This window comes from Ictidomys tridecemlineatus, chromosome 4 (genome assembly GCF_052094955.1).
Source record: "Ictidomys tridecemlineatus isolate mIctTri1 chromosome 4, mIctTri1.hap1, whole genome shotgun sequence".
NCBI lineage: Eukaryota > Metazoa > Chordata > Mammalia > Rodentia > Sciuridae > Ictidomys > Ictidomys tridecemlineatus.
In genome coordinates, this window is record NC_135480.1 from 22,023,499 (window position 1) to 22,039,261 (window position 15,763).

The window sequence follows — 15,763 nt, forward strand, 5'->3', positions numbered from 1 at the left end:
TTCTCATAATCTTTTTTTTTTTTTTTTTTTGAGAGGGGAGTACCAGGGATTAAATTCAGGGGCACTCAACCACTTAGCCACATCCCCAGCCCAATTTTTGAATTTTATTAGAAATAAGGCTTCGCTGAGTTACTTAGTGCCTCGTTTTTTTGCTGAGGCTGGCTTTGAACTCCATATCTTCCTGCCTCAACTCCCCAAGTCGCTAAGATTACAGGCGTGCACCACCGTACCCAGCTCATCATCATAACAGTTCCAAGAATGCCCCAAAATCTAAGTCCAAAGTCCCTTCTGAGACTCAAGGCAAACTCTTGGTTAAAATCAAAAGCAAGTCACATACATCCAATGTACAGGCATGGAGTGTACATTCCCATTCCAAAAAGGAGAAACAGGGGCACAGAAAGGGACAGGACCAAAGTAAGACTGAAACCCACTTGTACAAACATGAGGTTCTGTGACTCCACATCAAGCATCCAGAGTACATGTTGGCAGGATGTAAGTTTCCAAGGGCTTGAGCAGCCACCCCCCGCCATGGCCTTGCTGGTTACAGCCACATGGCCTCTCTCAGCCTGGCTCTGCCCATTGGCAGCAGCTTTCTTTAGCAGATGACACACATCACTGATATCTCTTAATCTTGCAGGTCCCACTACAGTCTTGGCTTCCTTCTCACATCTCCGTGCATCATCCTCTCAGGACCTGCCCACAGGAACTCCAATCCTATTACATTCTGCCCAGCCACCCAGACCTGCCTCTGAACTCTTGGTGGGAGTCTCTGTGACACCCTGACTCTAGCATCCAGTATTCCTGCAGAATCAGCACCACATGATGACGTCAGGGTCTACCACCAGCCTGAGCAGCAGTTGAGACCCCAGGGACCATGGCTACAGTGGCCTCTGAGTGCTGGAAGAATAGCTTTCTAGTTACCCCTGTGGAAGAAGATGTACCCAAGGTCTCAAATGAACTTTCACATCGGCACCCTTGAGCCTGCCATGGGTGTGGTCTTGCTGATTACTGAGATGCTCTAAAAGCATTTCCCCCTACTGTCTCTGTGCAAAGTACTTAGCTTCTCTTTAGCAGTAGTAATCTCTTCAGCAGCCACACTTTCCTTGTTCCCAAATTATGTGCACTTTTCTGACCAAACTGCAAGTTTCAAAAATGCTCTGCTTTATTTTTTTTAATCCCAATTCTCAGAGTAAACCTCGGTAAATGCTGTCAGCAGTACCGCGCAACCACCTCAATGTTGTGCTTCCCTGAACTTCCTCCACAGATTAATTACTTCACCACCTTTAAATGGACAAAATGGAAACAACTCCTTTACCAGAACGTAACATGAACAAAATGGAGACAACTTCTTCGTCAGAATGTAACATGAATGAGGCCTCAAATAGAGGCCTTATTCCCCACTGAAACCTCATGAGCACCGCCTTTACTCTCCACATTCCCATCAACATTCTGCTCCTCTGAGATCCCACCAGAATTGCCCATTAAAGTGGGGTCATTATTGTGCCTAACCTGACTGTGTGGTTTAGAAGCCTTTGGAACTGATGTATGGGAAGATTTGGGAAAATAAAGGAAATGCAGGCTGGAGAAACCTCAGAATATTGGAATAATATTGGAATAATATTCTGAGATTTCTCCAGCCTGCATCTTCAACATTTTCCCGAATCTTCCCATACACCAGTTAGTTCCAAAGGCTTCTAAACCACATAGTCAGGTTAGGCATAATAATGACCCCACTTCTGGTACTAATTTCTGTGTTAGTTAGATTTTTATTGCTGTCACCAAAATACCTGGAAACTATAGATTAAAGGAGCAAAAGTTCATTTCAGGCTCATGGTTTCAGAAGGTTTAAGCCTATGGTTGGCCTACTCTGTAGCTGCAGGTACAAGGTGTGATAGAACATTATGGCAGAAGGGCTTGAAGCTCATGGTGGCCAGGAAACAGAGTGAGGAAGGAGTCAGGGGAATAAGATATAACCCCCAAGGATATGTCCCCCTGGACTTAACTTTCTTGCGCCATGTCCCCTCTGCCTCCAGTCATCACCCAGTACAGTAGTCCTTTTGAATTATTATTCAACAAATGGATCACTCCACTGAGTAGGTTAGAGATCTCCTAAACTAATCTTTTCCCCTCCTGCATTAACACAGGAGCTTTTGGGGATACCTCATATTTAAAGAGTGCAGAAGGATGGGTGAAGATGCTCAATAGTGGAAGAGGCAGACTGTGCTAGTTGTTAATCTGTTGTCCTGAAGCCCACCTCTCCTTCCCCCTTTCTAAATTCTGCTTTGTGATGCTGAAGCTGAGACTGTACACATTACATTTTACCTTTACTAGGTGGTTTCCTGTTAGATTCTGTCATAGGAGGCAGTAGTGAGAGATAGGAAACCAGGGAAATAAACAGACCTTCTTTCTGTTTTTCTCACTTTTTCTGACAGTGTATCATTCACCCCACAGCTGCAGGTGGTTCTGACCTCCCTCTGAACACTCCCAGAATCAACCTCTTCTTGCCCCCTTAAAAGTACTGGCAAGAGCCAGCCAGTGCCCCCCCCCCCCTCAGGAGTCTAGATCTCAGCCCTGGGCACACCTACTCCAAGCTTCTAGGTCCTAATGACCCAGCATCTCCTGTTCCTCCAGTCCTGTGGGCCACAGATGTTTCTTGAAGTCATCAACTCTATATACTTTCATCTTTTTGTTTTTAGCTCTGACATCTGTATATCAGAGAACTTCATATATTAAATTTATTCAGTTGAAACAGCTAATATGGATTCTGTTTTCCTGAAATACAGAATTCTTATTTGTGACTGTAAGAATCTGAAAGAAAGTGCTCAGATGTTTTTATCGTTATCAAGGAGAAATATTAACAAATGATTCTGAATGGCACAGAGGTAGGGACCAGGACAATTTATATGAAGTCTTCTTAGGTGGCACGGCATAATGAGAACAGCAGGAAAGGAGTTCTGACCATACTAGTGCCACTCACTGAACGGGTGATATGTGTTTGACAAGTCACTTGTGAGCTCCAAGTAGCTTGTGGGTGGCCTTATCCCTAAGTAAAACTCAGCAAGCTAATCATCCCCATGTTTTTCTTCCTGCTGAACCTTTATACTTTCCTCAAGAAATCACCAGTAAAGCCATCTGGGCCTAGAATTTTCTTAGTGGGAAACTTCTAACAACCCAAATTCTTTAACAAAAGATTACCCATATGTTTTGTTGAGTTTTGTGCAAATTTGTAATTTACAAAGAAGTCTTCCAAAGCATATAAATTTTCATAGTACTGTTTTAATTCCTGTGAGACTGTAATGACAATACTCCTTTAATTCCTCTGTATTCCTCATAATGAGCACTTGGCTTATCTTTCTCTTTTTAAGGGTCCAGCCAGTTGATCCATTTTGTTCATCTTTTCCAAGAGCCAATCTGTGGACCTGTTAATCTTCTCTGTTGGTCTGTATTCTACTTCACTGATACTAGCACTTACCTTTATGAATTCTTTTCTTTTACTTGTTTTGAGTTTAGTTTATCATTTTTTTCCTTAGTTTCCTAAAGATTGAATGAACTTTTGGCCATTGATTATAGATCTTTGTTTTTTTTCTAACACAAGTATTTAATGCTATAAATTTCTTTCCTGAGCACTGTTTCGGCTGCGTGGCACAGTTCTAGAACATAGTTTAGTTACCACGCTTATTTCACACAGTATAACCATCCTCTAGATTCATCCATGTTACTGCAATTGACAGATTTTTATTTATTAAGGCCCAATAGTACACCATTGTATATATATGTCCATTTTCTTTATTCATCAGTTGATAGACACTTTGGATGATTTCATATCTTGGCTATTATGATGAATAATGTTGTCTTTCACTCTGCTCACTGACTCCTTTACTATAAAGATGCTTTTTAATTTGATGCAGTTCATCATCTATTTTTGCTTTTGTTACTCTTCATCTTCTTTTCTTGAGTTTTGAGAGCTCTTTATATATTTAAATACTTTTCTCAGTCTATGACTTGTTCTTTTATTTTCTTAGAAGTCTTTTTTCCAAGTGGTATTAATTTTTATTAAATTCAACTTAACCTTTTTTATGTCATAACTTGTCTCTGATTTAAGAATCACTGCATTAGTACACTAAAAATTTCTCCTGTTTTCTGCAATTAACTTATTAATTTATTTATTGTAGTACTGGAACCCAGGGGCATTCTACCATTGAGCTACATCCCAGTCCTTTTTTTTTGGAGACAGGGACTCACTGAGTTGTTCAAGCTGGCCTTGAACTTGAGATCCTCCTGCCTCATCCCCTGCAAGTCCTTGGCATTACAGGTCTGTGCCACTGTGACAGGCTTCAATTAGTTTTATATTAGTTCTTGCATTTGGAACTAGGATCCAATACCTATTTTGTGTTAAATTTCTGCAATATGGTAAGAGGCAAGGGTCAAAAATTTTTTTGGGGGCGTGGTGGTGCTGGCGATGGAGCCCAGGGCCTCACACACGCTAGGCAAACATTCTATCACTGAGCTACATACCCAGCTCTCAAATTTTTTTTGAACATATGACTGTTAAATTGTTGCAGTACCATTCATTCAATGAAAAGATTGTCTTCTCAACACTGAACTGAGTCGACTTCTTTGCTGAACGTGAACTGATGGTGTGCGTGTGCGTGTATGTGTGTGTGTGTGGTCTATTTCTCTTTCACTGACCTGTGTCTGAAGTCACACGGACACCACAGTGTCTTGACCTTTGTAGCTTAGAGAAAGGCTTCACATTAGGCAGAAGTCCTGCAGCGTTGTCTTTTTCCCTTGTAGAGCTAGCTTGCCAATCTCATGACAGTAACCAAAGCTTTTCAAAGCTTTTGGGGGCTCTGGTGGGGACTGCTCTGAACCTTCAGAACGAGGTGTGAAGAGCTGCCTCTTGGTGACAGTAAGCCCAGGATCCCTGGCACAGCATGTCCTCCCATCGTGAGCCTGTTCTGCAGCTTCTTTTGGCACCATCTGAGTCTCACTAGACTTATCTGACATATGTCTTGTTAAAATTTTTAAGTATTTAATTTTTTTTTCACTGCAAGACTGTAAGTGATTTTTTTTCTGTTACAGACTTTTGGTAATATAGTTGACATATGATAAATGAACATTACAAGTGTATAATCTGATATTTTAACATGTCAGTAAAGCCATCACCCCAATTAAGAAAATTAACATATTTACTTCCTCTCTTCTTAGGCCCCCTTTGTTATTTTTCCACCTACTCTTTATAGTCTGACCTTCTCCATTCTTTCTCTAGTCAACCACTTTCTTTCTGTCACCATGTTGAATTCCTACCATTACATAAATATATGGAATCACCAAGTTCATTCTCTTTTTCATCTTGCTTCATTAACTCAGAATAATTATTTTGAAAAATATTCATGATCTGTGTATTAACAGCTCATTCCAATTTACTGCTGAGCTGTATTCTACTGCATGGATAGCTGTATCACTTTTTATTTACCCACTGAACTACTGACAGATACCGGGGATTTTCTTCTTCCAGTTTTTGGACATCACAAATAAAAGCTGCTATGAATATTAGTGTACAAGTATTTGTGTGTAGAGGTACGTTCTTCTTCCTCTAGGGAAAACCCTGTAGGAAGAATGGCTGAGTCAGATGGTAGATGCAGCTATGCTCTAGACATGGTTTTTCCCAGAGGGTTCGTGTGTGACAGGATGATCCTCAGTTTGGTGATGCAGAGCCTCTAACAGATGGGGCCCAGAGGAAGGTTCTCATGTCATTGTGAGTGCTGCTGTTAGAAGGGTGATTAAGGTAGCTCTCATGGGTCCCCTGTGCTCTCCTGAGCATGAGCTATTGTAAGAGAGAGGCTGACCCCTGAATTGCTCTCTGGCTTTCTATTTTGAGATGTGATCTTTCTTCCACATACTCTCCTGCCATTGTGACATTATCTGCCTTGAGGTTCTTGCCAGACAAGCCAATGCTGCTGCCTTGCCCTTGAGTCTCCTGAAACTGTAAAATAAACATCTTTTTAAAAATAGAGGTGTCCAGCCTCAGGGATTTTTATTATAGCAATAAAAATAGACTAATAAAGATATTTAAAATTTTAAACTTTAAGCTGTTTCACAAAATGGTTTTGTCTAGATTATGAATCACCATAAAGAAGAAGGTCATGCAGGTCATTTGTTTCACATCTTTTACATTCATGCTGGTAATGGGAGATTATTCATTCATCAAATATTACGGAGTAACTATGGAATGCAAGGAACTGAGTCAGGCATGGAGGATACAGTCATGAACAAGACAACCATGGATCCTGTCCAATGGCACTTTCGCTCTAGAAGAAAAAGCAGACACTAAATAACATAGTTCACAATTAATGCTTTCTTTAGAAGGAGGTATAGAGTGCTAGGAACCTAATGTAGAGTGGGGACTCTGACAGCATCTCTGGGATGAGAACCTCTAAACTGAGGGTGGAATAATGAGCAGAACTTAACAACGCACACAATCCTAAGAGACTGCATCTATTTGGTAAGTGCCACAAAGGAGTGGTGTGGGTTCTAATGTAACTCCCCTAGGATGCAAATTGTTATTAAGTGATTGATTGATGGATTGATCTACTTACTCAGGGGGGCCTGCTCCCAATTCCTAGATGAAAATCAATCCCAAACTTTGGCAGTAAAAAAGAGGACTTAGGAGTCTGTCATCTTATGAGAAGAACCCTCTTCTAAATAATGAAAACAGCAGTCTCTCTCATGAATCACAGCAGATTCATGAACAGAGTAATGAAAGTCAGAGCGTCAGGAAGGGAATGGTGGTGGCAGGCAGAAGGCAGCTGTCTGGCACGCCACCTTCTGTTCCCCAGGTACTTGTGGAGTGTTTTCCACGCGGTAGGTAGGCCCTATGTCACCTTAACCGATGCACAGGATAACCTTGCAAGTAGCTGCTGTCACTGCCGTTTTATGTAAGAATAAACTAAAACACAGAGATTAAATAACTTGACCATGGTCATAAACTGCACAGCAACGAGGAAGAAATTTGGTCAAGGGGTATCCTAAGGTAGCCATAACATTACTTACTACACAGAAGTACTAGGATAATGACCCTAAAAAGCATCAATGGCAGGGGTGTCTGAAATCTGTTTGCCTTAACTTCAGAATCATTTAGTGATAGACAGCAACCTGCTCGGGGCTCTAAGTGCTACCTTGGAGAACCAGTGGTCTCTGGCAGATGTTGTTCAGGGTAAACATTTGAAGACAATTGATAGCACAAACTCCAGTCAAACTTCAATTCAGATTGGTTTAAACTTTGATTTGAATTATAACTCTTCCACTTACTGGCTATAAAATTTCAGGCAAAATATCTAATATTTTTTATTTTCTTTTGTTTTGGTACTAGGGATTGAACCCAGGGGACTTTAGCACTAAGTTATATCCCCTGTCCTTTTTATTTCTTGAGATAGCATTTCACTAAGTTGCTTGGGGCCTAAGTTGCTGAGGCTGGCCTTAAACTTGTGATCCTCCTGTCTTGGCCTCCTGAGTTACTGGGATCACAGTGTACACCATTGTGCCCTTGTTTAGTCTGATCACAGAATGAGAAAAACACACCTTCTTTGTATTTTTCATTTGCAGAAAGAATGAAGGCAGTGTGGGTAAGCTAAGGACACTAAGTGAGAGGAATACAGGAAGTCGTGTATGCAGAAGGTAGCTATGAGAGTGCTCCTTCCCCAGCATCTGGAGAAGGCCCACAGAGATGAGGCAGCTTCCTGATCTCACTCCTCTAGGATATGCTAACTCCTCAGAGGTGATGTGGAATCCACCCAGGCATCAGAGGACAGTGGTGAGACTCCTCTCATCCAACCCTTTCCTGCATGAACAAGCTCATGGTTGAAAAAGGTCCCAGGGGTCAATATTCCTGAGATCTCAAGGTTTCAACTCAAGGTTGAAAGAAGCCTCAGGAATGCATTTCACCCATCTTTCTTTATTAGACCAACTGGAAATACCAAATAGGCAGCACTCTGTCCATCTTGGCTACATCTTTCTGAACGTTCCTTTTCCACCTCGCTTTTGCCACTGTCTGAAGCCATTACATGCAACAAAGAGAGAGAATACTGGCAGAAAAAAATTAGTCTTTTTTCCCATGAGTTGACTAGAGAAAATAAGCAGGCAAGTTAATGGAAGAAAAAGTAGGCCCAAATCTCCATCATGTCAGATTAGGCCCCAACTTACTTTATAAGATTCCTGTAGCGCAAGAATTAAAACCAAGAATCAATAAATGGGATGGATTCAAACTACAAAGCTTCTTCTCAGCAAAAGAAACAATCAGTGAGGTGAATAGAGAGCCTACAGAATGGGAGCAAATCTTTACCACAAGCATATCAGATAGAGCACTAATCTCTAGGGTATATAAAGCATTCAAAAACCTTAATACCAAAAGAACAAATAACTCAATCAATAAATGGGCTAAGGAACTGAATAGACACTTCTTGGAAGATGGTATACAATCAATCAGCAAACATATGAAAAAATGTTCATCATCTGTAGCAATAAGAGAAATGCAAACCACTCTAAGATTTCAACTCACTCCAGTCAGAATGGCAGCTATCAAGAGTACAAACAACAATAAGTGTTGGCGAGGATGTGGGAAAAAAGACACACTCATACATTGCTGATGGGACTGCAAATTGGTGCAGCCAATCTGCAAAGCAGTATGGAGATTCCTTAGAAAATTTGGAATGGGACCACCATTTGACCCAGCTATCCCACTCCTTGCTTCATACCCATAGGATTTAAAAACAGCATACTTCTGGGATACAGCTACATCAATGTTTATAGCAGCACAATTCACAGTAGCTAAATTGTGGAACCAATCCAAATGCCCTTCAGTAATGAATATATAGGTATATATACACAATGGAATATTACTCAGCATTAAAGAGAATAAAATCATGGCATTTGAAGGTAAATGGATGAAGTTGGAGAATATAATGCTAAATGAAGCAAGCCAATCCCAAAAAACCAAAGGCCAAATGTTTTCTTTGATATGAGGATGCTGACTCATAATGGCGATTGGGGGGGAGCATGGGAGGAATGGAGGAACTTTAGATAGAGCAAAGGGGAAGGACGGAAAAGGAGGGGGCAAGGGGGTAGGAGTGATGGTGGAATGAGTTAGACATGATTACCTTAAATACATGTATAAGTCACGAATGGTGTGAAATTACTTTGTGTACAATGAGTGTCTTGAAAAACTGTGCTCTATATGTATAATATGAAATGAATTGCATTCTGCCATCATGTATAACAAATCAGAATAAATTAAAAAAATGGGAACCACAGTACACCAATACTCTAGATGTAATGATGTACAGGTCATCTCCTATGAATGAAAATAAATCCAAAAAGATGTTTTAATGGCTATTCTACTCTTCACACCTTTCCCTAGTCAATTCTGCAGTGCTCACAGTACTACACAACTATCTATTTTTTTTTTTTTTTTTTACACTCAGATGGTGCTATATTTAAAAAAAAAATTTGGGAAAACTTAAGTTTTTAATTTTTGATTTTGATGGTGGTGGGATTCCTTATTCTTACTCATAAAATCCACCTTTGATTTAAAGATTTTAAAATAAATTTCTATATTAAACATATGTAGTAAATATGGTTTTGTGTAACACAATTTCATGAATCCTGGAGAACTCCAAATTCAACAAATCCTGAGTAAACTAAAGAAGATGGCTCCTCTCTCCCAAAGACAGGGTGATCCCGGAGGACAGATCTCAGCAATTTCCCCTGTGGAAGCTGGACCTCATTGATTTTATTCTCCACTGTGCTGGCGCTGACACTGCGGTCGCCCCTGCCGCGCAGGCCTCTGTCGCCGTCAGGCTGCACACATCCTCCCTGACAGGTCTCGTCAACTGGATTGCTTCTCGCCAGGCCTGGGCTCTGGCACTTTCCCCTGGGGAGACCTTTGCTGGTCTCCATACTTAACCCCTGAACCCAGCGTAATCCATCAGCCGCAGGAGTACGCAGGGATGGGGAGTGTTTCTCCCTGAAGACAGGAGGCCGGCCCCTCTACTGAGAGCTCAGAGCGCCAGCCACCAGCGGGGTCTGTTTTCTGTTTGTCAGCGTCATGGAGTCTTAGCTAACTGAGTTCGTTTTACTGTTGTGGTGCCCAGCTGCCCAGTCAAGGGAAATGCTGTTGGAGGAGACATCAATTAGGTGCTTGTTAAATGCTATGGACGCTCTTTGAAAATGTCCCCTGGGACTCTCCCTGGGAGTTCCCAATCAGAGGAGGGCCCAGTTGTCATTTTGGAATTGAGTTTTCCCTGAGGTTTTAAAGATCAGTTTCCTATCCACATTCTCATGGCTGGTGTTTAAACTCCACTGGGAGATTTTAGAAATCATGACCCTGGAGAATGAAATATAATGCTTTTTTCTGGAAAGACAAGGAAACAGCTGTAAATAGAAAGCCTGTTCCCATCTTGTTTAAAAGCTGCTCACCTCATAACCAAACTGCAGCTCGTCAGAGGTCAGCATGATGATGTCGTCGTCGATGGCCAGCACAGCCTCTGTCTCGATCTCATCGTAAGGGAAGAAGCGGTTACTCAGCTTGTTCTCGGCGGTCCTCACGACTTTTAATGGAACCCGGATTTTCGGCCAGAGAGAATCTAGAAGAAAAATAAAACAAGATCTTGACTACTGTCTAGCCTTTAATGAGGAGATAAGGCGGCAAGGGCGTCAGTACTTGGAAGAAACTGCTGACATCTCTAGCCCCCTGCCATGAGCAAAGGCTCGAGGACTCGGGAGGGGGTGTCTCACACGTGTGTCCTTGTAATAGTGGGAAACAGACACACATGCACGTATTTCTACCCTCTCCGCATCCTTTCAACACTACTAACTATAACACTGCCTTAACGATGATAAGTTCATTGGCTACGGCTCACAACTGAGAGGCAGAGAAGTGAAACGACTCAACCCAGGTCATGAAGACGGGAGGAGAGGGGCTCAGGACCTCGCTTTAGTATCAGAACTCCACCACCTCGGGCAAAGACTCTGCAACACACCTCCTTGACCCCACGCCCCGCTCAGAACCTGCCTGAAGCTATGCCAGGAAGCCCCGTGCCTTCAGCTAGCACACTGGGCTCCCAGAGCCCTCCAGGCTGGTCCCAGACCAGCTGTTCCCAGACCAGCCAGACCCTCCGGCCCAAGAGCACATAGTGCTGGACCAAGGCCTAGCACTTCATTCCTTCCTCCCCGACTTACTAGGTTTGGTTTCTCATCACAATCAATTCACAGGGTAAATATCCAATTTCCAGGTCCAGCTATATGGGATTTTCTTGTATAATGAAGAAATACCAACCCATGTCTTGCCTCTCATTTTTTTCCCATTCTACTTTGAAATGACTGGAGCAATTCAATCATAGGTTTTTGCTTTTGAATGCGGCATTTAGCAGAACATGAAGTTAATCTTTCTCTGTTACAGTAGCAATGTCCACGACCTGGGGTTCCTGGGGGAGGCAGTTCATTGTTCACATAACATCTGTCAAGAACAGGAAGGCCCAGTGGCACACCACTTTCAAAAAACGCATTATGTAATCAAGGGGAATATCTAATTTTTGTGAGTCATGAGGCCCCAAGATGCCTGTGTCCACTCCCAAGTCACCACACTGAAGGAGACAGGGAAGGCCAGGGGAAGAGGCCGCCCAGCTGGCTGCAGGCAGAACCCTGACCTGTGAGCCCCATAGCACCACTGTCCAGGGCACTGCTGCGGCCCTGCTACGGTCCTGAGGGGGCTGTGAAGGGGCAGGCCCTGGGGTCAAGGAAGATCAGCTGAATTTCAAAAAAGCCTACAGCAAAGAACCTAAAAAAGTGGTCAATTCCAAAAAAGTAGGTTTGGGAAAGGGCTGAACCTGAGACCAAAGAAACAGGGCAATGGATTACGGCCACTTACTATGACAGCAGCCACCTCTAGCTTCATTCCCGGCACATCATCAGTAAGTATCTCTGGGATAAGTGAGAGACCCAGACTTGCGTTCTGCATCAACTATGCATCTCAAGCAAGTCCCTTCTTCTCATATAATTAAATAAGCAGAGATGGGGACCTTGATTACTTAAGTGATACGTGCCAGATCCTTTACTGTCATTCAACCCTCCTGACAATCCTAAGAGGCAGAAATTATTTATAATGTAGTATTTATATGACTCAGAGAGGTTAAGAAACTTGTCTGGCAATACACCCTAATGAACAGTGAGGCCAGCGCAGCTCCCTGCTTCCCCCCATGTGGAGCAGAACTCGGAAGGTCCAGCCACCCTCACCAGCAGGCATCCTCCTTCCCTGCATCTCACTTCTTACCTCAGATAAATAAAATCCCCGACACACAGCTACTATTCCCAGATCCTTTAAACCATGACTTATACTCTCCAGCTGAAGGTGACAGCCCTACATTCTAGACCACTGGTTCTCAAACGTTTTGGCTTCAGAATTCCTTCATGTCCTTCAAAGTGACCCAGAAGCTCAAAGCACTTCACACGCAGGAGGAAGGGGCTTTTCTGCGGTCCTGCTGCTCCTTTTCCACGTCTGAGCTGCCTTGGGTTGCTGAAATCATTTCTGTCCATCTGAAGACAGTTTGGGTGGGTTCTGGGCATCTCTGGGTGGGTTCCACTGCAGCCCTTGCCAGTTTCCAGCAAGCCCTGTCCCACCCAGGCCACTGCCATGGGGTTCCGTGGGAGTCTGAGCAGGGCTGGTTTCCTGCTTTCAGTCTTGGTCTGCGGCACTGAGCAAGCTTCCCCAGGCACTGGGCCCCCGCTCTGCTCTTCCCAACACAGTGGAACCTCAGGCCCAGTGGGGGACTGGGCTCCCAGGGTCACTTCCTATAGTCTCTTTTTAAAAAAATTTTTTATATGTTCTAATTAGTTATTCATGACAGTAGATTACGTTTTTACATATTGTCCACAAATGCAGCATAACTCCTCATTCCTCTGGCTGCCCCTGGTGTAGTCCCTCCAGTAGTAACCATATGTGTATGTAGCTTCCTATGATCTTAAAGTTCTCTTTATCAGGTTAGTAGACAAATTCTGTTGTATGTTTATCACTATTTATATTAAAATTTTCCTATTCAAATCACCGTGTGGTTTCTGTCTTCTAAGGGAACCTTGACTGTAGTGCAGATGAAAGGGAATTTTCCCCATGGTCTCCAGTTATGAACCCTAACTTTCACTAGGTGAGTTACGGGGCAAGAGTTTCCTGATGTTGCAAACTGTCTTCAGATGGACTGAAATGACTTCAGCAACACAAGGCATCCTTTTGCCTGAAATGCGTGAACTCTGGTCAGATTTCTAGTTGACATCAGGTGAAGGACTAAAGAAAATAGCTCTATGGGCCCAGGACTCCAGAGAACAGCAGCAAACACAGCAAGAACACAGTCGTGCAACAGCCTAGGCCTCCCGTTAGCCAGCTGGACAACCCAGACAGGTCCACCACATTGAGCCTGCTTCTTCGACTGTGGGGCAGGACTGGCGACCCCCTTTGTATGACCAACTAAGCGGGACCACAGGTGCTCAGCCGCACAGCTCCTGGTGCATGGCAGACACCCGCCTGAGGTCAGCTATGTTTCCCTTGAAAGTCTGTGTCTGCTGCTAGAACCAGAGGGTTTCTCGAGCCTGGCGTAGTGGTGGCCAAGCTCATGCTACCCATGTCCATGTTTAGATAAGCAGAACCCCTGCCCCAGAACTCAGAGAGTCTCATGTGCTCACAAAACTAAGTGACATGGAACCTCTGCCATGTCACTTCCCCAGGGTAACCAACAGCTCCTTTCCCCCACGCGTAGAGAACAGGTCTGCTGCTCTGGGGGAGCAGAAACAAGCCCCCATGATGGACGGTGGGCTCTCGCCCAGGGCGTGGATGGCATGTTGGCCTGATAGGCACTTCCACGCTCTCCAGCTACATGTATCCAAAGAATTACTTGAGACAACGTCCCCAGGGAGCTGACTTGCTCCTGTGAAGTCTCTGATGGGAAGTTTTAGAGAGTGATGAAAGCCAGGGGGATGATATGGGGCACAGATGGAAATGCAGAATGAATCACGGCTGTGTTAGAAACGTGACGACTCCTTCCTCGTAGGCTAGGTCTGCGGAGCACACAGCTTCCACAGAAGGAGCCTCCATTTCAGTGGCCAAGTGTCCAAGGACCACCATCTAACAGGTTCTAAAGGGAACTCCCAGCTTCCTGGACTCTTTCCTTTTTCAAATGAGCTCGACTTCCATGACAGGGAAGGCTTCAGTGTCCCCCTATGGAGGTCAGGGACAAATGGGCAGCCATGCCCTTAATACTATGACCTTGACAGGAAATTTTAATTCTGGAAAGTTTACCTTTTTTTAAAAAAAAAAATTAGGACTGGGACTACAGAAGAGAACTGCAAGGCAGATTTGTGAAAAGGGAAGACACTTCTCTCCCTATTAGTACTGAATAGATTGATCCTCTGTCTCTCTGTGAGCCCTAACAAGAAGCTAGTTCCTCTATATGATCCCAAATCAGAGAGGAGACAGACGAGAGCCAGGGTTTTCCTGCACTGAAATGGTCATCTAAAAGGATGCAGTTGGCAGGAGCTTCCGACTGAGAGAGACCCGTGTTAACTTCTGTCTCTGCCCGTTGCTGCTTTTGATTCAGGCAAGTCACTGACTGAGTTTCACTTTCTTATGTATATAAAATGGGGATAATGACAGCTTCCTCACAGGCTTGTCATAAGGACTGGAGGTAACACGTACAAAGTCCTCTTCACTCCTCATCCCAGCGTGGCCTCCTTCCTGGGTAGAGCAGCGTGCACTGACCAGCCACAACACTGCTCCATCACCATCTGCAGAGGGGGAGGCTGGGAAGCCCTAGGAACTCCACTTCTCTGCTGATACCTTAAAGAGGTCCAGACAGGACACAGAAGGAAACAGTGTCAAGGCTGGAAATTCCCAGGCTCTGCTCTGTTGCAGAGCCTAGATGAGGCCTAACTCCTTCAAACTCCAAATGCAACAGCATGCCCTTGCATCTCATATCTCATCCTGTGGAACTACAGCAGGCAAAACTTTACAAGTGTTACCTTTTATTCACATAAAGTAACTTAAAAATGGTTCTTCAAAGGCACTGCTGAATTTCTGAAAGATAAACAGCTGAGACAGGTGACCTGTTAGTTTCACAGTATGAGCTTTGGCCCAGCTCATGGGAGAAAAAGAACTCCTTGTGTCAAGGACCCCTCTTTTTTTTTTTTTTGTACCAGGGATTGAACCTAGGGGTGCTTTAACCACTGAGCTATACCCCAGTTCTTTTTATATTTTTATTTAGAGACAGGGTCTCCGTAAGTTGCTGAAGCGGCCTTGAACTTGCAGTCCTCCTACCCCAGCCTCCCCCGCAGCTGGGGTTACAGCTGGCAGACACAGGTCTTTTTAAAAGTATATTAATTAATAGTTTTCTCCATGTTGGATGCTGAGAGAGATGTGAGAGAGGAATTCTCTGTAACTTGACAAAAGTACTACAGTACATTCAGGTTGGCTGAAGATAACCCCAAGCCTATCTTGCCAATCACTGTCATATACACAAAGTAAAATATTAGATTATCTCCACACAAAAACCCTTTAGCCTGCTTCAGAAGTCCCCAAGTTGCTCAGTGTAAAGTTGGTGCCCAGGACCCTGAATGCAGCTCAACGGAAGGTAGCTGCTGCTTTGGCTCCTGCTGCCCTGTTGGGTTGACCATCCTGACAGCGCCCACCCTGCCCACTAAGGACTGTGAGGGTCACATCTGAAGCTGG

General features: G+C 43.8%; 1 protein-coding gene across 2 annotated transcripts in view; it reads right to left on the reverse strand.

The window, feature by feature from the left end:
* Ext2 (exostosin glycosyltransferase 2) overlaps positions 1 to 15,763 on the reverse strand; it is a 143,928-nt gene that overhangs the window by 28,230 nt on the left and 99,935 nt on the right. For both annotated transcript variants that reach the window (XM_005330038.4, XM_078046192.1), the window contains one exon: positions 10,474 to 10,640. In XM_005330038.4, the coding sequence (XP_005330095.1) occupies positions 10,474 to 10,640 (167 nt within the window). The remainder of the gene's footprint in view (positions 1 to 10,473; positions 10,641 to 15,763) is intronic.